Genomic DNA, 24,649 nt, shown 5'->3' with positions numbered 1-24,649 from the left:
GGGGGGGGGGGGGTGAATGCTGAACTGCGATGTAGTTGTATTTTTACACCAATGGTCAATTTAGTTTGGAACCTCAAAATGTCATATGCTGGCACCACCCCCTGTGCAGTTTGAATTGGATTGAGGGTGACGTTGTTAGAATGTTTTACTTGCCCGAAGCAATTTACATCCTTTTTTTCCCCCCTCGCTTTCTCAGGCTGACATGTTCATATCTAGCCTGCAAGGTGGACGAGTTTAACGTATCCAGCAGCCAGTTTGTGGGCAACCTTGTGCAGGAGAGTCCGGCCGAACAGGAACGCGTTTCGGAGCAGATTCTGGAGTACGAGCTGCTGCTTGTCCAGCAACTGAACTTCCACCTGGTGGTCCACAATCCCTACAGACCTCTGGAGGGGCTGCTCATTGACCTCAAGGTGGGCCAACTGTTAGATGCAAACCTCCTTAAATTGGCATAAATGTATGACAACCGGTGGAAACACAAGTAAATTGGACTTTCTGCCATGTCATGAAAACCAAGCACAGTGGTTGGGAAGCACCAGTTTTGTGTATGACTAACTTTATCCCCAACTCTCACCGTCCAGACCAGATATCCTACCCTGGAAAACCCAGAGTCCCTGAGGAAGAGTGTGGATGACTTTTTGGCATATGCGGCCATGACAGACGCGGGGCTGCTTTTTTCCCCCTCACAGATTGCACTCACTGCTATCCTAAGCAGTGCATCAAGAGCTGGCCTCAACATAGAGAGGTAGGCAAGTTTGAAACATGGGGAGCAGCGTTTGGTTCCGTGTATCAGAAATGGAAGAAAGTAGCCTCCTGTCTATTGTTTACAAACATTTAAAAAAAGGGCCTGATGTGATAATGTTTTGTTTGATAGCTATCTGACTGAATGCTTGGGGCTCAAGAATGAGCAAGAAACGCTGTCCAAAATGTATGACTCGATGAGACGTGAGTAACCCACCGCGAGATGGTAACGTTGCATCCTCTCCCAAGTTCTGTGAACCTGCACGCTTCCTCTGCCCGCTGTAGGGATCAAAAGCCTCCTGAAACGATACGAACTTCCCAAACCGGACGAGGTGAATGCGTGTAAGCAGAAACTGGCAAGGATCCACGTGGAATTTGGTACAAGTTCAAACAAGTAAGGATCATCTTGACTGCCACGAAGCACGGAACGTTAAGAGATGTGGATGTTTCCTATATTTGCATCCTTGAGAGCAGTTTCCACCCTCAGCGGCCCAGTGAAACCACTCCATGTTTGCGTCACAACAATTTTATTTTTGCCAGGTTGTCGTATCTAAGATGCAAAAAGGTTCAAAGGTTTCAGTTTCAGGTAGAAAAATAAAAAGGAACACATCATTGAGCGTATGAAATAACAAGAAAGTACCAGTACGACACACCACAGCCGTCGGGTCTTCCGTAACTGGCGGTGGTCTTATCTCGCCCGTTGACACTTGGTGAGCTCGGTGGTGTCATTACGTGCACACTTTGAGCTACGCTACATGACAGGCACGGATTCAGACAAGGAGGCCAGGCCAGACTACGACCAGCAAGGTGTGCGGGGTTGGGAAAGTTGGAGACTAGCTTCAAAATTCCTTGGAACATTTTGAGGAAATTACCCCTCACCCCCCCCTTTGCAACCCCCAAGTGTGGTGTGATTACTTGTGTGGAAGAGAGATGCAGTGGTGTGCTCCCAAGAGTGAAAGCGAGAGATTGCAGATAAAGCAGGGTACACGCATACTGACAATTTTAATGTCATTCACAAGGAGTGATCCCAAACTATTTCTAATGTGACTGACTGATAACTTTATATAGTCCAACTATGGAGGGTGGGGGGGGAAATACTACCTGTACAGGCATTAGGGCACTAATTTTCAAAATGTAGTACGAGTGCTCCCTCTAGTGGTACTTAATTATTAAATGTGCAAACTGTATAATGCGAGTTATTTTCACAGTACAGTGAATTCAACTACAGCTTAGTTGTATTTCACTTTTTAGTACAATACAGTTGCATTTATTTGATCTTTTTGATACAATTTTGAATGATTATGTGCATTCTAATTGTATTTTTCTATGGTTAAGTGTGGCATAATGTCACAGCGGCTTACACTAATATTAGATATTATGAGATGTCTGCCCTGTTTTTAATGGAACACTTGGGCCTATGACCGTTATTTTAATATTAGTCATGACGGCTGTACTTACAGAGCCGCTGGATTAGAGTCATGAATGAACAGCCAAAGTTTACACAACGCAAAATAACTGTTACCCTAGCACCTTGTGTTTTCTTCCAATACAACCATGCTAAAACTACCTCTTTGGATTTTCTGACAGTTTGGATACCCACTGCTCAGTCTAGTAGCAATTTACCCCCCACCCCATGTGTAGGCTCTCTTGTTAAGAGTTAAAAATCGGTACACGTGTACCCTGCTTTTGAGCAAACCGTTGGCTTTTAGTTCTTTAAAGCGGCGTTTATGTAGCAGGATTAACACATGCACAAGACAGGTTACACACACGTCTCCTCAACAAAGACTCTACCTTTCTGCCGTTTAGCTACATCATACAAATACATTTGGATTCTCCATCGACAAAGCAGCATATAAAAAAAAAAGGTCGGGGGGTGGATGGTGTGTAGAAAGGGGACTTTAAGGCTTGTGTAGTCTCGTGTTCAAACTCCCTGATGACGCTACTTCAGTGCTTTGGTCGCCCCCCCCTCCCCCTCACGCTTATGTTCATACCCAAGTTCAAACAGTTCTGCAGTTGACTGTAGCTCAGGTCCATCCCATCATCAATCGTGGCAGCACTGTGTCTAAAGCATATTTGGGAACAGCTTTGGAAGGAAAATGTTCACATAGGCAGCAAATGTGTTTCCATCCACCCCCTCTGCTCTCAGTGGGGGGCAGCCATATTGCATTGGAACTATGGAGATAGTAGGCCACATGCTGAGAATTAAGTTGAGGCTCGGACAAGGCCTTGCTCTTTCTGGCTGGCACTTGTACTCTCAGGTGTGATTCCACGGAATTCACATGACCTGGATGGCGGCCGCCAGTGACATGATGGTGCACTCTGTCCTGGAAGATAAAGTGGACACATTGGGAAAGGTACACACCCTCAAAATGTGAGCGGATTTGCTACTCTAGTGCAGTGATTCCCAACCAGCGTCACGGGAAATTATCCATTGCCACGTAATTGCTTGAAAAATGATTGAAATTATGTATCGTCGTTCAAACTATCTATGTCAGCGTCTTATAGTGACAGGCAGAACTAATAAATGCTCTACCAGGAAATGGTGCACAGTATATTATTAACCTGTGTATCGACTTTTTCTTTGGTGGCGTGCTGAGTGAGTATTTGAGAGGAAAATATGTGCCTTGGCTCAATAAAGGTTGGAAAACACTGCATCTAGCCAATTTACTTACTTGATATGACGTGGGAGGAACTACTACTACGAATGAAAACGACTATCTAAGGTTGCATCGATGAAAGTGCAAGGGTGTATGGTCACAAACACTGATCGTAGAGCTTAACAAGTCCAGCATATTCATAATGTCACAGGGCAGTCACTGTTAATTTTTTTTATTGTGTGTGTGACAGCAAACGCAAGCGGGGCTACGAGGAGGAAGGCTATGTAGCAAAAGAGCCGCGAATAAGAGAAGAGGTGAGACCATGTTCGACACGATGGATTCGCATGGTTCTAAATCCGCTTTTTGTCTTTAAATATGTTTTTAATCACAGGAGTGGACAGATGAAGACCTCGTATGACCATTCGCCTTCAAACTGACCAATCTAAAGACATCAAATGCATTTACCGGTAGTGTTATTGGTTTGCTCGCATTGTGCGTTACAAATAAAATGTATTTTTATACACCCTGTCTTTAATATGACAAAGAACAAGCCCATCAACTACTTTACATACAAAAACTGTTTAATAAGTGCATGCATGTCTGATACAGTCTGTACTATTTTCCAAAAAAATCTGCTGTAAACACTTTGCATCATACTTGGATTCTCAGATATGTTTTTTTTTTTTGCCCGGATTGCAAAATTTGGAGGAAGGGAAAAACAAAAACTTAACCAACAATCAAAACAGCTGATACAATCTGAGGGGAGAAGAATTCAGCTCATCTCTCTTATATACTCATGATTCCAGCAAGAGAATTTATTCTTGTATAAAATAACCAGACTTTGTTTTCCGCAAAAGACCGTTTCAATCTAGAAAATTGAACAAAACAAACGGAAAAAAGAACCACGCTCGTTTCGGCACGTGGCCTTATGTCACAAACTTGAAAAGAAGTCAGTCACTACTTACAGTATAAAAGCATCCTTGCTCGCAGTCCAGTTTCAACAAAAGACACAACTAGCTTCTTCATGTCAGTTTCCTCATACGAAGCGGGAAGGGGGTACACTTTGGCAATTTGTGCTAGAGAAGGCTGGCGAGTACTGAGAAACCTTTCAGAATCCAAATATTGTCCCTTATGTGCAAGGGAACTGATTGTACCCAAAGTTGGACTCATTCACACAGTTCAAAACGAGAAAGGGGGGAGTTTGTCCTGTGCAGGCAGCTGTCAGTCACTGGTGCCAGTTAAGTACTGCATTGGTTGTACTCAGCTGTTGTTGCATAGCTCTCACGGTGAATGGGACAACATGGATGGGAATGGGTGGCAGGGGCGGGGAACTATCGGACAATGACGTTATGAGGCGTGGATGGGGTTGCCATGGAGATGGGGGTAGAACATGCGAGGTCTCCCCAGTGCAGCACCCCCAGTGCGGGAGACTTGTCATAAGCGGGAAGGGAGATGGGAGTGGAGTAGGATGTGGGTTGATGCTGTACTACCTGTTGCTGTTGGACATGGCATACTGAGCCTGCTTCTGTTGGAGGAGCTCCGTGATGGCCAGCAGCTTTTTTAACACATGCTGCACATGGGAAAACGAAAAAAAAAAAAAAGACACCCGTTAACATCCTGTGAGTTCGTGCCTACCTTTCCCACATGTTTTGCAATGAAACTCTTTTCCAAAATTGCTCTACCCGACTTAATATAGTTTAGTGTTGGCAAAGGGACACACAAGTCATCTCTCACCTGCTGAGCCCCCCTCTCATTACTCAGCGTCCGAAGTTCATCTGAGTGTGCGGCGCAAAGCTCGTGCAATGCAGCCAGGTCTCGGGACAGGTCCGTCCTAAAGTGCTCTGTGGTTTCAGGAAGATCACGAACATTCTGCAAACAAAGTCCGACAGCAACTCTTGAAGAGCGCGGCGGTTGATTGTGTGCTATTGGCGGCATGGCTGTCTATCCCCCGCCACCTTAATTCCCCAGGGAAATTTACTGGAAACTCCAAAAAAACGGTACTCACCCCCAACTCATCCAGGAACATGATCATCCTATGCTTGTTGTTTTTGATAAACGGATTCACACCCTCCATATAAGGCTCCTGTGTGTGTGTGTGTGGACGCAATGGCACATTATCAGACGATTCCATACTGTCAATGACATTCCAGGCAGACGTCTCATACCTTTGCACCAAATTCCACCAGGTTGGCAAGGTTCTGAACAGACTTTGCCACCAGTGTGAGGGTCCTGCCCGCTGTTGAAGACGGAGGATCTGCAAGAGGAAAGAAACGTAACAGACCGGAATCATGCTCAGCTGTTTATTGGACGGACGGTACAAGCAGCCATATACAAAAGGAAAATACGCTCAAAGAGCAGGAAGCAGACGTGTGGCTTTGGATGGCTGCTCACCAGCAATGATGTTGAACATTCTTGGATTGAGGATTGCAGGACCGATGAGTCTTAGAAAGACGAACCCGCTTCAAGATAAACGATGAGAAAGAGACGTACATTAGAACAAAAGGTGATCTTAGCGATAAAATGCAAACCATCTGTAAATGCCTTATTTCCTTTACGTGCTACCAAAAAAAAAAAAAGTAATGGTTAAGTGACATGAAGTTAATCCCTCAATCAGATCTGTGAAAATCTTGTACTTTCTTTATGTTCATCAAATAACAGTTTTAAGCACCGCATGACACACGTTTTCAATTCAGTGAGGCAAAGTGAGCAGCAATACGCTTATTTTCATCAACAATAATCAAGTAAGAAAATGTTTTTTCATGTTTACCTTACAACTCTGGTTCTCATGGTGGTATTAGTTGGCCATTTCTGCTGCACGGATTTTTGCAAACAGCCATAAATGAATCTTAGCGTCCTGGAACGATGATAATAATAAGCGTTAGGTGACTCCCTCGGGACATCGCCTTTGCGCTGTTGAAGCTCAACCATGAAAATGGTGCACTTTATAAAAGTCATCTGTGCGCTTACGGTGGTAGGATCTCGGCAGCCATGAAGATCTTTTCGACCAGTTCTGACAGGATATTGAGGAGGTGAGCCAGGTTCAGGTTGACATCCTCATTTTTTTCCAGTTTGGAGGGGTTCAACTTGAAATGAGACGGATGGAAACCAGGCAAAACGTCATGTCATGCGACGGGATGAGTGACAAATTTAGGAACAGCTCCTGCATCATGTACAATTAATGTAGCTTGTAAGATTGATGTTTGAGTGGATGACGCATTGAGGTACAATGTCATGAATGAACTGGATAAAACTGGACCGACTGATTGTGCATTCATGACAGTACTGTTTCAGAAGTGAATAGTCTTTCCACGTAAATCTTGTGCAGAAGTAGTGCTTGACGTCTCTGTATCCTGACATCATTGTGCTAAATTAGTGTGAATTGCAAAAATGGAAGGTTAATGATATGCACTCCCCGGTGACTTTATTTAGGTACACTTGGCACAAGCTAAGAAGAAGAGATGCATCAAGAAAAAAAAAAAACAACAAGATACTAATGCTCATCGGTGACTTTATTTAGGTACACTTGGCACAAGCTAATAAGCAGAGATGCATCAAGAAAAAAAACAACAAGATACTAATGCTCAGATCACTGAAACGACCGGAGGGGTATTCATTTGATCAGTATCATTATTGCCTATTATCACTATTTTTGATTGTTCGGTACACCATTTCTAGTACCTCTATCATCCAGTCGTGGTCAACGGTTCCGTTTGAGCTTTTCTTAGCTTGGGTAGCTATACCGAATGTTGTGGCCGGTGAATGGATAATTGCAAAGAAAACGTCTGCAATCCTGACTCACTTTAAGTCAAAGGGGACGTCAGATTTACCTCACAGGACTGTTTGCTCTCCATGATCTTGAGAATGGTGTCCTTGAGAGCGTGATGGACAAACGGCGTCGCCGTGGCTTTCATGTACTGCTCCATCAGAGTGCTGGCCAGAGTGGTCGCCCGGAACAACGTTGTGGCTTCATCTGTCCACAAGCAGAGAGAGCTAGCTCAGACCAAACTGGTTCATGGTGGCCACAAAGGCAATTCTGTGATTAGAATTTGTCTTATTTACTTGCAAGCTTGAATTAAGTGGGAGGAAAAAAAAAAGGGAGAGACACACTGACTGATGCGCTTTTACCGTGACACAAATGCTATGGCACTTGGCATTGGCTGTTAGCATGATGCAGATTTATTTAAAGTAATGCAATGTGGTTGTTTAAAAAAAAAAAAAAAAAAAGGAATTAATTCTCTCGGTTTGATGTTTAGTTTGACATTATCCTTGAACTGGGAGAGTCAAACAGCTCGAAGTCTCTCTTTTGAGGTATTAGCCACTATCTGCAATGTAGATTCTGAACTGTTGGAGGAGCAAGAACTATCACAGAATGTTGGTATTACAATTACAGTTCTAAAATGTTATTTTTTTGAAATATTTGGGGAAATAAAAACAGGCTTTGAAAAAAAATAAATGTTAACTTTCTCTTCTAATGCTTGTTAATAAGTCACACTGTCCCATCATTGTTGAGCTATTTTTACAACAGACTGGTAGGCTACTCATGTTGTCCTTCTGGGGATGACTCGAAACCACTGGCAGAATTGTTGTTTTTTTAGGACAATGAAAAATATGCATGTGTGTTTGTGCAGTGCCTCTCTTTCGTCTTGCTCCCTCTCCTCCTACAGTGTAAATGCTCACCCCTCCCCTCTCTGCTCATGAGAAGGAGGGAACAAAAAAAGCCCCTGGCCTCAATTCAAAGAGGCAGCTAGTTTACTCAACTCTGCAGGACACCAATCACATTGCGCCCCGCTTAGAGTCGCCTAAGCTCATCACCGATGACAGACAGGTTATTGAAATCTTGATTTTTTTAAAACCACGGTAAGCCGTCAAACCGGTAATTGACACATACCTCCGGACAAACTGCCAACCTTGATTTGAGTTCACCGCCACCATACAGTGTTCATATCTCAATGCAAAATATTGGCCATAAGTCCAGTTATATGCGCACATTTCAAGGCACCACTGGACAATTAAAATTGAGTTTCCAGATTTGGTCTTGGAACGAATCGAATCAAGGCACCACTGTAATCAGGATTGAACTACATTCACAATTGTTAGTTATCTCCTAAAGGCACGCTCAGCTTCAATATAAAGAGTGGTCATGACGAATCTACGCAGCATTTTTCACTTTTATTGTCTTACCCTCCATGCAAATCTCTCGGTCATTGAGAGTCCTGAGAAGAGGAGCTTCGGCCTTTTCGTGTCTGAAGATCCTCAGGAGGAGGCTTGCCAGTAAGGTGCGGTCCTGACCACACACGTGGGCCAGTGCATAGATGACATGGAACTCTTTTTGCAGTATCATCTACAGGAGGACACACAAACATGCAGTCACGGTGAAGAGTGTATGGACTAGTCGGTGTGAATGGCAGTGGTTCTGACCTCTTTAAACTCGCTGTACTCCTCTTCGGGCATGATCTTCTCCATTGAGTAGCGTGCGCGCACACGTAAAGAGCCTGGCTCGATGCCCTTCAGCGGCACGTGGGAGCTGAGAGGGAACCACTCGTCAATCATCTGTCCCTTCTGCAGACGGCTTAGCTGGCAACGCATGAATACTAGTAGGGACAGAACCGAAACAGCAAAAGTTGGAAAGATGAGGAGAACAAAATAGGCCAAGACTACAAAATTGGTCTTCAAACCAACAGATGGACGTACGGATGTCACTTTCTTTGCTCTTTTTTGTTTTGTTGCTCAGGCTGATCTCAAACCTGTTGATTTCACTCGAGAGGTCACTGCGAAAAGACAAACACGATTTTTCAATTTTAGTGAGCCAGGAAAAGAAGCAACTCCAATGTGAAGCATAAAAAGGAGGCGCACTCAAAAATGAACTCCTCTGTGAAGACGGGGTTCGGCCCCTCCCTTGGGTGCGTTTTGGCCACCTGGACGTTGTTCAGGTAGATGTTACAGTAAGGGTTGGTGAAATACTTCACCGGCAGCTTATGGGCCTCCTCCACATAAAGCACCAGGCTGCTCACCTAAGGCAGAAGTTGCGATTCAGACTTCAAATGAAAGACCGGTTGCAATGACATTCCTACCATCATTTCCTTGCCCCACTAAGAAAATGGGAGTCAGATGACCTCATTGCTGCACTTGCATTGGACTTTCTACCAATACATTGGACCATACCTCCTATTCATTCACTTTGCACTGAAGATGAGCAAAGACAGACAACTAACAAGACTCGCAATCAACCGTATTTTGTTGAAATCAACCAAAGCCCTTTTTTTTTTTTTTTTTTTAATACCTGTGCCTGTTCAGGAGCTTCCCCGGCAAAGTAGAAAATGTATTGTTCCTCACTAAAGTGCTGGACAACTATCTGGAAACAGTTTGGCCTGAAAATGAGCAATAAAAAAAAAAGAAAAAAAAAAGAAAAGAAGAACATCGTTTAACCTGATAGCATCTCCAAACAGCCTCACTAAATCCCGCACACCTTACCTGCCAAAGAGGCTGTCGTGAACACCATAGACGGAGCACACACTTAGGTCGATCAGCCCTTTGGGTTTGGTGGCTCTTTTCTCACTCTCAAAATAGATTAGCTGGGCATCGTTACCCTCCAGGATAAAGTACAGGTTCTTCCACCGTTTGCCTTTGCCTGCAAGTATTCAAATTAGAGACAATTGAATCCCAACAGCGGGGGAGATATAACGTTTGGGCCGTCGAAATACTATTCGTGCGACGCACCTTTGTTGAAGAGGAGGTAGCCTTTCTTGACTATGTTTTTGTAGAACGCATCTTTTGTTTTTCGTCTGATTGTGTTGTAAATTTCTCTCCCATCCACCGTGTCGCTGATGACTTGTTCTTGCTGCTGATTAAAAACAAGCGCGAGGTGCGTCATTACGACCAGACACCCATCAAACTATTGATTATATCGTTGATAAGTGAGGTTAACGCCATTATTTTGAATCTCATAACAAAATAATTCTCATTTTAAATAAAGTTTTTTTGAGGCGAATTCTTGTTTTCAACATTCCACATCCGTGTGTCCCTACCTGTACTGAAACCGGATCTTTCAAGTTGTAACCCTCGACAATCTGCTCCTTCTTGTAATGGTCGATGATGTCGTCGACACTAACGAATGAGAGCGCAAATGAAGACGCGCATTTACACACATTTTTAGATGAAGATGATGATGATTGTGAGCGCAGGTCAACACAAACCTGTTGTAGTACCTCCCTCCCATCATGTACTGGTTGTTGGGGGTGGGAGAGATCTTAAACCTTTGGATGTTTTCATTGGTGCGAAAAAAAAGGGAGTAGTCCCCAGGTGTATTGTCTGACGGCCGCACGAGGAAACTGCACACCTGGCCAACTGTGCATGAGTGGGAGAGAAGGGACAATTTAGTGGTCAAATCTACCAGGATATAATGATCTCCAAATTGATTATACTGCAATGACACTTTTTTTTACATCACATTGAGTGAACGCGTTTTACCCGTCATCAGGAGGTTGTAGGCCTCTTGTTTTGTGATCTTTCCATGATACCAGCTGTGGAGGAGCCAACATGAATAGCATCAATCAGGTTTATTAACATTCAGCCATGAATGCCAAACTTAAAATAATTCAATCACTTACATTTTTCCCTCATGTGGATCCTCTTCCCGGCACTAGAGATGAGAAGAGAAAGTGGTCAACAGTTTGCAACTGTCATATTGTAGGTCTTTGAATGCCGACGCCACCAAGTCACTTTTGCTATTAGTTTCAGTCCCGTGATGTTTGCTGTCCAGCTTAATATTTTTCTTCTTGAGTATAGTACACTGAATTGATGTAGGATGCGCTTACCACCTCCTCTACCAAATCCTCCACGATGAGGCCCTGCTCCTCCGTACGAACGTTAGTCACCCACATCCAGCCGTCGTCCAGTTCGTTGTGAACGATGAACATGTCTCCCTTCAGGAAGCTGGAGACGGATTTGGTCAAAAGGTTTCATGGTGCAAGAGGGACTATGTGACATAAAATAGTACGGGTTACACTTTTTTTTTTTTTAAACTGAATCATCCCCACTAACCCACTTCCTGGTACTGTATTTGTGATGTATCATGAACTAACCAGCAGGGGTCGGGCTTTGACCGCATTTGAGGTTTGTATTGCTGTCATGAAACCAAATTTCACATACCGGTATTTACACTACATGTGCAAGACACGTTTGAATGCTTACCTGATCTCATCAGTATCTGGCACTTTGGTGTATGGCAGTATGGCCCTTACTCTCCTCCTGTCTTCTACAGGCTAAGCAAAGAGATTAAAAAAAAACAAAAAAAAACATCAAATTAGATTCTCTCCTTCTGAATGTGACATTTACGATGTTACATTTAATAGTTTTGCAAATTACTCAAATTGCTCTACTGAATGTCAAGTGTCTGAATGCAGTTCAGCTCGCTTCTGATATTCTTGCACAATGTCAACTACATTTCGGTGATGGTCTCACCTCTGGAGGGGCCACAGGCCACTGCAGCTTTTCTCCTTTGAGCAGGCAAGACACGTAGCTGTAGTAACCAATTAGGTCTGATAGGGAAGAGAACCGCCTCCCGCCTATGTAATAGTCCCCACACATGGCAATTATCCTGAAACGAGAACACAACAACAACGAGAACAGTCAGTGAAACAGTATTTGATCATCGGAACATAGTAGTAATGTTTACCAGTTTGCCTGCTTCAGAAATGTGGTAGAAATAAGTACTATGATCGACAGTATACCGTAAGTAGTGGATGTTTGCAATGGCATAAAAAAAGGGGGGGGGGGCTGAGAATGTATTCATCCATTAAACAGCAGCCAATTATTTGATTGTGTTTAAAATAAAGTGCAATTACCAGTTTGATTCATGGGCCATCTAAGCACATCAACCATTTGAAGTTTCATGCAATTCACCTGATGCTCATAATCCCTTTAGCAGGGCCATTTTTGTGTCCCCCCCGGCAATAATTACATCATGGCCTGACATGAATGCAATGAGTAAAACACATGAAGTCACGGATACTTAATTAGAACAGCATCGTTTCTCCAAAGAACAAACTAATCTCTCAAAGGTGGGAAAAGAGACAGAGCCCCCCCCCCCCCCCCCCCACACACACACACTTAATTGTGGTTTGGCTTTCATAGATTCGGAACCTATCCTCCGTTACGGACTGAAAAACTCACCTATTTCCTCCATTTTTGCACCATGGCTTTGGCTGATGGGGAAAAAGTACAAATCGTGTTGGGTGGCTGTCAACTACTTGCTGATTTTCATTATTCGCGGCAGGGCTCGGTCTCCCACGGATAGCCGAGTTTCACTTTAAATAAAAGCTCACGAACGAAAGCCAACAGAAGTTCACCTTCCTCTTCTACTTTTTATTCAAAAACATCAATGGCAAAAGGTTTGCCGCATTTTCAGTTCTTAGAAATGGTGGTCATGACATTTTTATGAATAAATAAATAAAAAGGCTGAAGTGAAGGGTACAATACCGAGACAATTGGGTAGAATAACAAAATGAAATCTTAGTAAATACTGCACACATTCTCAGACACAATTAATGTCAGCTTGACACAAAAATGTCTAGAGTCCACCGGAAACTTCCTTGCCGTGTCACCCCCTCAGTTTCGGTGGTTTTCTTAAATGGTAAATGGGCTGACACTTGTATAGCGATTTTCTACTTCGGGTACTCAAAGCGCTTTACTCTGTGACCTCATTCACATATCGAAGACGTGGCATCAGGAGGAATTGGGGGTTCAGTGTCTTGCTCAAGGACACTTCGACATGGTCACAACGGCCGGCCGGGGATGGAACCACCAACCTCTGGGCTGGGAAACGAGCACTTTGCCGCGATGCCATGCTGCCCCCACAGAAACTTATTATGATTAAATGCAACAAAATGTTTGTGCAATATATGCGAGCTACATGACAGGGTTTAGAATCGAATTTAAGGCGCTATCACTTGTGGTTGCCAAAATGACGGGTGGAAAATATGGTCAACAGAAAAATATAGTATGACCTTGAGTTTTGAGACTTGATATTTACACCGCAAGACATCTACTGCATGTACAAAGTACATTATTGTGCCACCCATTACATGGAATGCTCCAAAACGTGCACGATTGATATATGGCAAAAAAATAATAATCCAGCAGTAATTTGTTTCACTTAGATGTATTTTTTTTAGCTGAATTTCAAGTTATTTGTTATCTATGACAGATACTAATGTAACCTTAACCAATAGTTCTGGCTCACTCTTGGCAATTTTTTACCACGCTGTTCTAAGAAGAATGGTTTTTGGAGTACAGTATAAGAATTCATCATTTTGAAGAGAAAAATCTGAAGAGGAGAATGTGCCACAGAGTGTCCATTCTACGCACGTGCGGAAACTTACCTGAAGTGGTTGACCACATTGGTCATGCTGAGGAAAGACAGGACAAAGGAACCGGGCCGGCGGTCACTCTCCCTGATGAGGTAGCTGCCATGGGTCCGAGCCTGGCGCAGCCGCTCCTCAGCAATGGTTCGGTCTAGCTTGCCATGGTACCACCTGGGACAAACACGCCACAAAACAAGGCTATTTAGAAGCCGTGGTTGCAATTAGATTGCGTTTACTGTTTGTACAGCCGAGTCCTTCCGTACATTAGTCCAATGCGCTTCTCCGCAAGTTCACATCCAGAACACAAAAACAGACATTGTTGGCTGTCACGGGCTTCTACGGCATTTTACCAAGCAACTACTGAAACAGCAATACCTATAAACTGGGTTCTGGTGGTTGTAATAAATCACCTCACAACTATTGACAGGTTAACTTATTCCACTACGAAAGCAAATAACTTTTCAGTATGTACGCACTTGAACCGACAATTCCACGAAGTCACCGCAGAAGTGCTATTTCATTTGTCTCAACTGGAAAACAGAAACGATATCTGTGACGCTCAAGGTTGATGACGCAAGCTCAGTGCTCACATTTGGTTAAGTGCCACCATTATCCAAAATTGTCACAATGACAACCCCCAGCCGTTGTAAACCTGGTGTCCAGTTCAGTGGCTACAAATTTGCTACCGGTAATCTGAAATGTTTTTTTTTTTTTTCCCAAATATATAGTGCAACCTCTAAAAAGGTCTCAGGGTTACTGTAGTGGTTCACATTGATGACTTTTATGCAACTGTGTGTGGGGAGCAATTACCAATATATAACTAATCCGCAAAATTAAAATCAATTCAAGGGATGAATAAAGCAATATCAATCAATCAGGGTTTGATTTGATTACTAAGTGTAGAGCGAAAAATATCTGCCCCAAAGCTTCGTAGTGTTCAATTGTGCACACAGACTGTTACTCTGTGGATCCCCAAGTTCAGTTGTGAACATGATGATGGCAACACCCGCATCTCACACGCGCATTTTATTGTTTTATTATGCAAAAACAATTTTTATCCGATTAATTGATGGGATAATTACTGCTTGAGCACCGGAGCCAAAACTCTTCACATTCAAACACACAAGCCAACTGCAACAAAATGAAGTAACTCCAGTTAACTCATTTGTCTCAAGCAATATAATGTGAGCGGTAAAGAAAACTTAACAAGTGAAAGCAGCTCAGTTAAAAGGTAAGTCCGGGGGCTAAAAATGCCGCCTCCAAAAGACAGTTTAACAAAAAAAAAAAAAAAAAAAAAAACCCCCCCCCAAAAAAAAATTTAAAAAAAAAAAAAAAAAAAAAAAAAACCTCACTCCATTCACTTTCAACTTATCTACATTATTGTTTAGTTCTAAATTGTCTATGACGACACTTTGCTCTCCTTACTTTGTTTTGCCGAAACATGGAGCAGCCTAGTTGGGTCTGACTTGCTGTGCACTCTCCCTTGTTGTGCCACCATTGTTTCAAGACGCCCACATTAAAATAATGACATTACACATTAACGACAAAATTAATTAAAAAAAAACTATGAAAATGCCATGGCATTATATTAGTTTGGATGCAGTTTCAGGATTTCTGAAGACCACTTACGTTCTTGCTCACTTGTTTTTAGCTTCATTTTATTGCCATTGCATAAAAACACAATGAAATTGCACATGCCCCCCGGCCCCCACATAAATACCACAACAGCATTTAGAAATCTTATTGAAATATTCATCAGGTGAGCCTGAATATTATAACCTTTCCCAACAGAGGTACAAAATGAAAATGCTTTATTCAAAGTTCGGCCACAAGTGCCTCAAAGGGCAGCCACTCAGGTGGGGGGCTGCAGTACTTCTTGTAACAAGAGAGCTAAAAAGCCTGCCGTGGAGTTATGAACTAGCGAGTCTCTTTTCGGAAAGAAGAAAGCGTGATGAAACCTGCTACCAAGGAGAGCTCGCAGAGAGGAAGCCAGGAGCAGGAAAGTGAAGTGTCTGCGAGGGGGGGCTTTGGACGGATTTGTGCGATAAGAGTATTGAAGAGGGAGATTGAGTGCAGCTGCAGAGCTGGGCCAAGCCGCAGCAAGGAGCCAGGACAAGGGTGGGAAATAATGCTGAAGAAGGATATACGAGTGAAGAGGGAAAGACAAAAAGAAAGTGTCAGAAAGCATAGCTCAGCACATCATTTTACAAGCTAAAGTAGTTTGGCTCCAAATCGAAGGTTTAAGCACTTGCCATCCCGGAATCGTGCGCAAACTGCCCGCTATTAATTATACATATCGCAATCTAAAAAAGACAAATTATACAGTCTACATGAGAGACCCATTTAATGGTAGAATTGCATCGCGATGTAGAAACCAACAAATACTGCCCACTTAACAAAAATGACTCCGTTCAAAATGTCCTGCTGAATGTAATAATAATAATAATAATAATACCAAAAATAAAATCTGCACGAGCTTAGTTGCTGTCTGTAACTGTAGCATAGGATATGTATGTTTTTTGTCGATGACATCATCTGTGCGTCTCCCGCTGCACGCGGAGCAACATGGCCGTATGAGGGTGAACTGAACAATCGTGAACAAATTAGTCTACAACTCACACCTGCACACCTGGTGATATTCTAATAACACAAAAAGAAGGAAAGGGGCGTGAAATAAACACGAGTGGTTATTTGAGAGGCTGTTGGCAATGACACCCCCCATTCATTGACTCGGGCGATGCCACAACTCCTCGGCACATCCTGATTCAGCTCAAAGGGATATTGACATGGACACGGGAGCTCAAAACCATCCAGAGAAATGTTCATGTGCTTCAATCTTAACCCGACGCAGTCAAGTCAAGAAGTGAGCCGTCCAGTATGCACTGCATGTGTGCAATATTTGTGAGACTGTGATGAATTAGCCGAAATAAGTGGTGTCTATATATTTTTACTACACTTCCAAACTCCATCTCATCTGATCAGCCAGCAACACACTGAAGCATCAGCCATGGCGGTGCTTATAGAAAAAGGCGCTTCTATCAACTCGAGGAATGCCCCGTCATGTCTGAACATGAACAGCGAGCAACACAGTGACATCCTGTTTCTCTTACATGACTGACACCACACTCAAGGGAAGGTACTAACTAACATTCTGCATGTTCCCTCGCTCACATAACAAAAGCCCAATAAGGACCTTTTCAACAATACCGTCAGACTAAAAAAAGACAACCCCCACCCCCCCCCCCAACATCAAGTCACCACAGGACAGTCACAGCAAAATATGCGGAGTGGCCCACAGTGTCATGTTATCATGAGGCAAGATGAAAAGGAAGATAATTTTAGCGCTTCCTGTGAGCAAGTTGGACTGACTGTCAGCTGTCAAGTACAGTATCACTCAAGTTTTTTGAAACTGAATATGTCTAAATAATAAGAGCCTTGGCCCAGGTTGAGCAAGTTTTACGACCTCAAGGTTTCGGGACACAAAATGCGGTCTCTCATTGGAGCTCAAAATGAATTAATAATCATGATTTGTGAAAAATATTGTTTTCAGGTAGACTGGACCTCGAAAATACCCAACTGTGTCTCACATTTTCAATCCTTTAAGTATATGTCTATTTTAGAAATCAATTAAGAAAACCTGGGCCACTTTTGGTCACATGCCACTTCATTGTCTTCTAAGCAATGGAATGAATGTATCCCAATACAAAAGGCAATTTGCACTGCGCGCGTATTAAATCTGCACACCACTCATTAACGGGTATTCCAGGGATTACCGACAAGTTCTCTGCAACCCCCTAATCGTCAATAAATGGAAAAAAAGAAACCAATGCTGCGGCAAACTCAGGCAGTTTTAATGATTTGAGATCAGTAGGAAACCCAATGCCCAATTCCACTCCAACGGCGCTGACACAGACCTCATTAACAGCAAAATGGGATCGCATCGTTTGAAATTAACGTTGCCTCACTGGAGCTGCCAAAACTCACACGGGGAGGAGGGAAGGGCAAAATAAACAAAAAACAAAAAACAAAAACCTTAAATCAGAATTTTAACACAAATTGTCTTATGAACTGAGGAATTCCATTTGAATATTGCACAATCATATAGTAGGCTGAGCGAATCGAATGCAGTGCATACCCATTCATGTATCATTTTAACCACATTTTAATCGTCAAATTTGAATCTGGACCAAATCAGCAGGCACCGTCAGGCAGCTGCTTGGGAATTGAGGTCCGAGGGGTGTTGATTTAATGGACGCCCCACTTACGACGAGTTCACCCTCTGCTGCATCTCCCTCCACTGTGTCCCGCCGTCTCGCAAGCTGTACCCGCTCCGCTGATGCGGCTACCGCATGGCCAACTGTGAGCTTTGACGTGGGAAGCTGAGCCCAGGCAGCTTGAAATCCAAATAAGCCATGATGATGCGATGCCGCTGTCGCCTTGATGCATTCGCCCCCCCACCACCCGACCCCGCCACCATCCACGGAAATAGGACGAAGGAGCCGAGACTCAGACGAACGCCGCTCGTGCATTTATTTTTGACTAACGATGTCTGTTATCCTTCAGCAGCATCAACGGGTTGAATAGTTCTTCGGAAGGAAAGTGAAGTTCAGTGCAACCCTGCAGTTGGTGCTCTCACTTATCCTCCTCTGACTTGCTGCTGACTTCTCTTCCCTTTCTCCCTCTCATAAAAAACCACGAGCGTGCCGCCGATTGGTTTCTGACTCAGTGGGACAGAAAGGGTGGGGAGTGGCAATTTTTGCTCTCAAGACATCTGTATGATACTCATCATCCTCCAGTGACGCGCGTGGGTCTTAAGACAGTAATGAATATTGAGCGCGGCCCCAGCCTTGCGCCAAACATCGAAAGAGAACAATTAAAAGGACAAGGGTAGCAATAACCAGACTGCTGACCACATACTTAAGTCTGAATGAACGGCTTGTTGATGAAAACCGCTTATGTCATCGTTCTCTTTTCTCTTCCCGGGAGCTATAACCACCACCCAAAAAAATAGTTTTGAGTAAATTATGAATAATTACCTTGTGTATGTGAACGTTTGCCCTGAACGTCCAATTCCGAGCATGGTTGGATAATAATGGCTTTGGGGAATTTCTCCATTGTCAGACAAATAAAGGTTTTCTTATCTTCTTATCTTTCGATGAAAAACGGATATTTACAAGTTCGCTACAATGAAATAATTTTGATCAGCATGAATTACTCCTTTGTTCCCAGTTGCCCGGTCACATACGGCGTTCATTATCCGCGATCGTTGGTTCTTGGTTTATCAAGACATAATTTTGATCGGCTTTTGTCGTCCCCTGCATGGGGACATCACATGTTAAAAAAACAAAATGGAGGTGGACACCGTGCGTTCATAATAAACGTTTTTTAAAAAACATGTTTTCAGTCATTAGCAAAACGCTCTTAACAAAGCATGAAGGAGAGCATGAAGCAAGTCAATTCAGTTTAAATCAAAATGGTTGCATTTGCACGATATCACAATTCGCTGACCGCGGTCCCGTTCTATTATAGTTTTTTTTTTTTTTTTTTTTTGTGAACTATATTTAATCAATCACGCACAAAGCTCATTTGCTACATGGTGAAAATTGTGCTCTGATTGATTGCTGGTAACATCACTCAATCTCTTGACAGAACAGTATTGTCACTTTTCGTTTCACTTCAAGTCACTATTCTGCATCTTCGAAATTCTCTGGTAGTGAACCAAAGCACCAGAGGAAGATCAGGAGAAGATAAAACTCTCTTTTCTGGTAATTCATGCTCATCATCAAAGTTACGGAGGGGATCCTTACTGATAATTCGTCATACCCATACTGAGCTTTAAATGTTTCTTTTATTTTTCTATCATCTACTGCAGGCTACAATATTTTGGATTTCATGCTTGCAATTTTGTGTGTGTACTCATTCAAATCTGTTTACAATTATGTGCTTGAGTAAGTTTGAAGCCAGTTTCACGCTGCAAAATATGTATTTGTCGATATAACTAACCAAAGTCAATATGTTGCCGTACACTGTAGCGCTGCTACTTCCCTGCACACTCGCAGCATCGAAAGCGAGAGGGACATTGCAACGATGAAAAACAAATGCAAGTTCACAACACATTACATAGCGGCATCTGTGCCCAGAAAGCTTGTGCTCCGAGGGACAAAGATATTCCCGCAGGTTTTCGCTTGCATAGTTGACAATCAGGACAAGCTGAAAGATACAACAAACTAAGTCTCCAAAGCCACACGGACCGCAGGCCGCAAAACAGCTGGCTCGCTGAACAGCATTATGGCAGAGATGGAAAAGCGATGTGAAACATTTGAACAACATTTGAACAACATACCCTAACATAGTTGACAATCAGGACAAGCTGAAAGATACAACAAACTAAGTCTCCAAAGCCACACTGACCGCAGGCCGCAAAACAGCTGGCTCGCTGAACAGCATTACGGCAGAGATGGAAAAGCGACAGGGTAGCAAATGTGAAACATTTGAACAACATACCCTACATCTTTTTTTATGCATTGCCAATGTATTGGCTTGAGCTCCGATTGACTGATACGTAAAATCAAGTGACTCCGAATCAGGTGCATAACAACGTGAACAGGACATCCGTACTTTATAAGACGGTGGCTATATCACAACTTTTGAGCCTAACGGAAAAGTGATACCAAATCAGTGAGAGGTCTTTCACATAGTCTTGTCAAATGCAACTCAAAAATTGGGGACCCCGTTAAGGCGACAATGAATGGTTGAGAAGTGTTGAAAAACAGGATGACTTTATAAGACGGTGGCTATATCACAACTTTTGAGCCAAACGGAAAAGTGATACCAAATCAGTTAGAGGTCTTTCACATAGTCTTGTCAAATGAAACTCAAACTATTGGGGACCCCGTTAAGGCGACAATGAATGGTTGAGAAGTGTTGAAAAACAGGATGCTGGAGAGAAAAGGCAGGGCAGAGAGAGGATTGGAAGGGCACGACAGGACATTGCATAATGCAATGAAAATGTATGGAAACTATCGGCTTTTTCCTCATCGATGTGCAGCACAAAGCTTCAAATACAATATGGGACAGGTGTTGCAAACTTACAATATTTGGTTTAAGTCAACCAACCCAAAACATAGTTCTCAAAATGTCACATCATCCACCCACAACGATGAAGTCATCACCCACCCCCCATTTTTCTCCTTGACCAACAACTCTGGGAAACCCTTTCTGACTTAGGGCAGTCTCTAATCTTCGTGGAAACTTGAAAATCCACGACTCATTTCCCAGAGTTGTTTGTTTAAGCTCAGGCATTAAGCTCGCTCTTTCTCCAGGCAGTAGCAAGGCACTCATATGTAGCTCAACTTTGTTCGCCATCAATGTCACATTATGATTGCACACACTGAGTTTATGAATGGCATGTCAGTTGCAGAAGGTGTTTATGAATGTCTCGCTCGCTCTCTCACTCGCTCTCTTTCATATTTTCACGAGAGGAACTCTGTTCAATGTGCCGAGTTAAGCTTTCACGGTCAGTGTGCAACATGCAGAGAAGACCACTTTTATCGGGGCAAATATTTTCCACTGTCTACGCTTAGAAAAGACGCTTCATGAGCCGCTAAGTCAAAGGAATTGAATATCAGACGTGGTGCTCCCAATTAGAGAAGACGTACAGTCCACGGTGAGAGAACAATTCTCTGTAGCCTGTTGTGAGTGGAACATTAACGATAAATCTACCCACATCGTGTATACGGCCGTGGTAAAAATGTGCCATTCAACTTCTCTCGCACTAACTTCAATGACTAGGACAACAATCACCGAAAAGCGTATAAGTGAACAAACGGGCGTACTGTATGGATTAACTTGACTTTATAAAATGCAAAAAACACAATCAAAACAATTTGACACTGGGCACCTGCTTGCTTGTCTTATCGACAGGGAGATGTAGAGCAGCATCTAAAATAAAAGCTGAATCCACACTCCACACTCCTTTGCTTTCCATATCTCATAGGACAAGGGCCAAAAATGACCAAGTGCTGCACTTCACCAATGAGAATAAAACAAATGGCAAGGCTGTATGAATGTTACAGCGTCATTTCTGAGTCTACAGGAGAGATGGGGTGCTTCGGTTCCAACATCATTGCAGGTGTGAGTAACTCTGAAATGAATCACGCATGTCAAAAATATTGATCGCATCAGGCAATGATGACAACAAAGCGCAAAGTGCAGTTCGGTCATGTAAAGCAATTTGAATTACAAGCATCCTCAAAATGACTTACTGCATGCTGTCATCTTTCCATGACATCCCTTAGAGACTGAGCAGTGCTAAATGACGCTAGCAAAGATTACATAAAGTATCTCGCTGCAGCATAAAACCGTTTAAGACAATTCTGGGGCAAAGCAAAACACTCGGATGGCTTCTGTCGAGGCTTAAAAATCTCTCCTCAGTATTTAAATCCACTGCTAGGACTATTCTTGCATGACAACAAACATTTTTTATGCAAAAAAATCTTTTCTCCGAATTTGATTAATATGAGGTGCATTTTCCATTTGAAGAAACAGGAAAACAAATAATCCACCTTGCCTCCTAGAAAAAAAATGTGGCTGTAATTCGTAACTTCACAAATATGAAGTAACTACTACCACCGGAGTTTGCGTGACGTATTTACAGAGATAGCATCTCCATAGCTGAAGTTCATGGTGGAGTTTAACGATAAAGTGTTGAGTATAAGAAACGGTTACCAGAACAATACTTCAGGATTTGAAAAAATAATACTGGTTTAGTCTGCTCCGTGTCTGGTTTGTTATATTTGTGGAAAATGAGTTATGCTGTGAAATTCACCCGTTTTTGTCCACCTCAGGGCGGCGTCCATTTTGTCATTTGCCTTCAACTGGAAAATGACATCAAAGGCGCTCAGGGATCAGGTAAGAACCAACCACGGTTCAGCTTCAGTAAACAGGTGAGCACTATTTGAATACCCTTTTAAGAGCCACCGCTCATTTTTGTAAAATCCTGACAAATCGTCTGCTTGCTCTCTTTGTTGTCTAAGACAAAACAGAGCAGTACAGTTATGAGCCATTCAATGCCCAGAGGATATCCACAAGCACATAAAAGCCTGGTTTGTTCCCAAGACCATGGGTTCCCATGTTATGGTTCCAACTTTGAAAATCCTGCAAATGTTTCCACCCTATTTTTGCAAAGCAAAACTGTAGTATTTGCATGCATCACAGGTCAAAGCTTGGTCGTCACTGTTATTGTACTCACTGGTTTGTGGGCGGTGCAGAGAGGGGGAACACCACCTCTTCCTCCTCGTATTCCGGTCCATCTTGCAGGTCGTTTTCATCCATCGTGCCGCCACAACCTGAAGGGAGAGGAGGGGGAGGTGGAGGAGGCGGTAGCGGGGGGAAGTCGGTCACCCCGTCCGGGGCTGACGATGTGGGTGAAATCCGACAGGCCGGCGCTTCTGAAGTGGGAGAGCCGCACATGCCGCCCACGTTCCCTGAGCTCGTTAAAACTGAATGTCCACCTCCGCCACTCCCTGCCGTGGACAGGGTAGATCCGCTTATATCCCCACTTGACATGGGATAGATCATACTCATGTCCGGGAGTGAGTCCGGAGACGTGTTTGTGAGTTGACGGAGGGCTGGCGCAGGTCCTGAATCCGCCACCCTCACTCTGGTCGACCTGGGATAGCAAGGGAACGGGGCCGTCTCCGGGCCTCCTCCGCCTGTCCCCGCCGTGACCGAGCCCGACTCCTCACTACTGACCTCCGCTGCCATCGATCCGGGAAAATATACGTAGAGGGGAACAAGTCGAGAAGGGAGCCGGCCCTTCCCCTCTTTTGTTAGGACACTCCGTCAGTGTTTAGGCTCCCGGGAAACAACAGCAAAAGTTGACCAAAACGCGTTGGGAGTCTGTCAGCTAGCGTTAGCCCACGAGCTAACTCTGCTTATGGGCTTGCACTAGCACGCGTTAGCTTTACCTCGCATTCGCTCTCAAGCTGGATGGCTAGCAGGTCCGAGACACTTGATGACTTCTTGCCTCGCTACGTCTTCATTGTGTCCTGAGATGAGAGTTCACACCGGGAAAGCACATGTTGAACGCTCCAAACAGAATATCAAGTCTCATTGTTGCTTCTGTGCTCGGACCTCACCTTCGGCACGAGAGTTGTGTTGTTTTATTGTCACTGCTGTGTGTGTAATCCTCGTTTCTCTCGCGCTCCTTTTTCTTAAACCACTGTTGTTGTTTTCTTGCGTCCAGAGTCCGGTCGTCGCGAATGTTGTCCACAGGCGACCCGCTCCAGTCGCCTAAACCCACGGCGCGGTGCGTTGTTCGGCGACCCCGTGCATATCGCTATGTCAAAGTCGACATTTCTTGCGTACTGGGTGCTAAGTTGACGTTGATTTCCAGGTTTCTCCGCTGCTGGCTTGCTTGCTTGCTTGCTCGCTCGCTCGCCCTCTCCTTCCTCGCCCACTCTCCTCCAGACACTGAGCAGACTATACCAAGCGAGCACAGATCGACACAGCTCCATTAAAATCCATGCCATCTGCAATCACTGACGGGGCTGAACCACTTTTCTCTGGGGGGGGGTACATTTGAATGAATTGATTGGAAATAAATGGACGGGCTCAAGGCATATCAACAATACAGCAAAATGTAAGATGTTTGTACTCACGATTTAATATTTAATATCAGAACAATATAGTTGATGTGAAAAATAGTATGAAGGGTGTCGTCAGAAAAATTTCAGTGGGGTGGCCAGTGTGACAAGAAAGCGCAGTGAAGGGTGGCCGTACTTGAGTCATTCTTTATCATGGTTCCACAGTCAGGGTTTCATGAAATAAAGTGCACACACACACACACACACACACACACACACACACACACACACACACACACACACACACACACACACACACACACACAAACATATTACAAACAGGAACAAACCTAAGTTCAAAAATGTT

At 43.6% G+C, this 24,649-nt stretch overlaps 2 protein-coding genes across 3 annotated transcripts in view; one reads left to right on the top strand and one right to left on the bottom strand.

Annotated features, from left to right (window-relative positions):
- The window catches only part of ccnh (cyclin H), a 5,729-nt gene extending 1,873 nt beyond the window's left edge, over positions 1 to 3,856 (top strand). For both annotated transcript variants that reach the window (XM_019878069.1, XM_019878070.1), the window contains exons 5-10: positions 197 to 410; positions 579 to 742; positions 872 to 942; positions 1,024 to 1,132; positions 3,586 to 3,649; positions 3,727 to 3,856. In XM_019878069.1, coding sequence (XP_019733628.1) covers positions 197 to 410; positions 579 to 742; positions 872 to 942; positions 1,024 to 1,132; positions 3,586 to 3,649; positions 3,727 to 3,753 — 649 coding nt within the window. In that variant the 3' untranslated portion in view covers positions 3,754 to 3,856. The remainder of the gene's footprint in view (positions 1 to 196; positions 411 to 578; positions 743 to 871; positions 943 to 1,023; positions 1,133 to 3,585; positions 3,650 to 3,726) is intronic.
- Positions 3,857 to 3,898: 42 nt separating this feature from the next.
- Positions 3,899 to 24,179, bottom strand: rasa1a (RAS p21 protein activator (GTPase activating protein) 1a). The gene is made up of 25 exons (XM_019878002.1): positions 23,836 to 24,179; positions 22,947 to 23,745; positions 13,715 to 13,867; positions 11,796 to 11,931; positions 11,526 to 11,596; positions 11,150 to 11,267; positions 10,943 to 10,974; positions 10,803 to 10,855; positions 10,529 to 10,679; positions 10,361 to 10,439; positions 10,053 to 10,176; positions 9,807 to 9,963; positions 9,616 to 9,703; positions 9,189 to 9,346; positions 9,027 to 9,103; positions 8,754 to 8,926; positions 8,517 to 8,676; positions 7,163 to 7,305; positions 6,303 to 6,418; positions 6,103 to 6,189; positions 5,727 to 5,794; positions 5,501 to 5,589; positions 5,341 to 5,418; positions 5,070 to 5,204; positions 3,899 to 4,905 (listed from the first exon to the last, which is right to left on the bottom strand). Exons 2-25 carry the CDS (start codon positions 23,459 to 23,461, stop codon positions 4,822 to 4,824), a joined length of 3,045 nt encoding a protein of 1,014 aa, XP_019733561.1. The 5' UTR covers positions 23,462 to 23,745; positions 23,836 to 24,179; the 3' UTR covers positions 3,899 to 4,821.
- Between the last annotated feature and the right edge of the window lie 470 nt (positions 24,180 to 24,649).

This window comes from Hippocampus comes, unplaced genomic scaffold (assembly GCF_001891065.2).
Source record: "Hippocampus comes isolate QL1 unplaced genomic scaffold, H_comes_QL1_v1.1 scaffold13, whole genome shotgun sequence".
Lineage (NCBI taxonomy): Eukaryota > Metazoa > Chordata > Actinopteri > Syngnathiformes > Syngnathidae > Hippocampus > Hippocampus comes.
The sequence above is the reverse complement of the archived record's forward strand: the minus strand, read 5'-3'. Positions and strand labels throughout refer to the sequence as shown.

What these genes read in the sequence shown, in the direction of transcription:
- rasa1a (XM_019878002.1), bottom strand. Translation starts at nt 23,461, where the DNA reads ATGGCAGCGGAGGTCAGTAGTGAGGAGTCGGGCTCGGTCACGGCGGGG. An exon ending in AAGATCCGGTTTCAGTACAG is followed by an intron (nt 10,177 to 10,360) that starts GTAGGGACACAC and finishes GTTTTTAATCAG; the next exon opens with CAGCAAGAACAAGTCATCAG. An exon ending in AATGTTCAACATCATTGCTG is followed by an intron (nt 5,590 to 5,726) that starts GTGAGCAGCCAT and finishes TTCCTCTTGCAG; the next exon opens with ATCCTCCGTCTTCAACAGCG.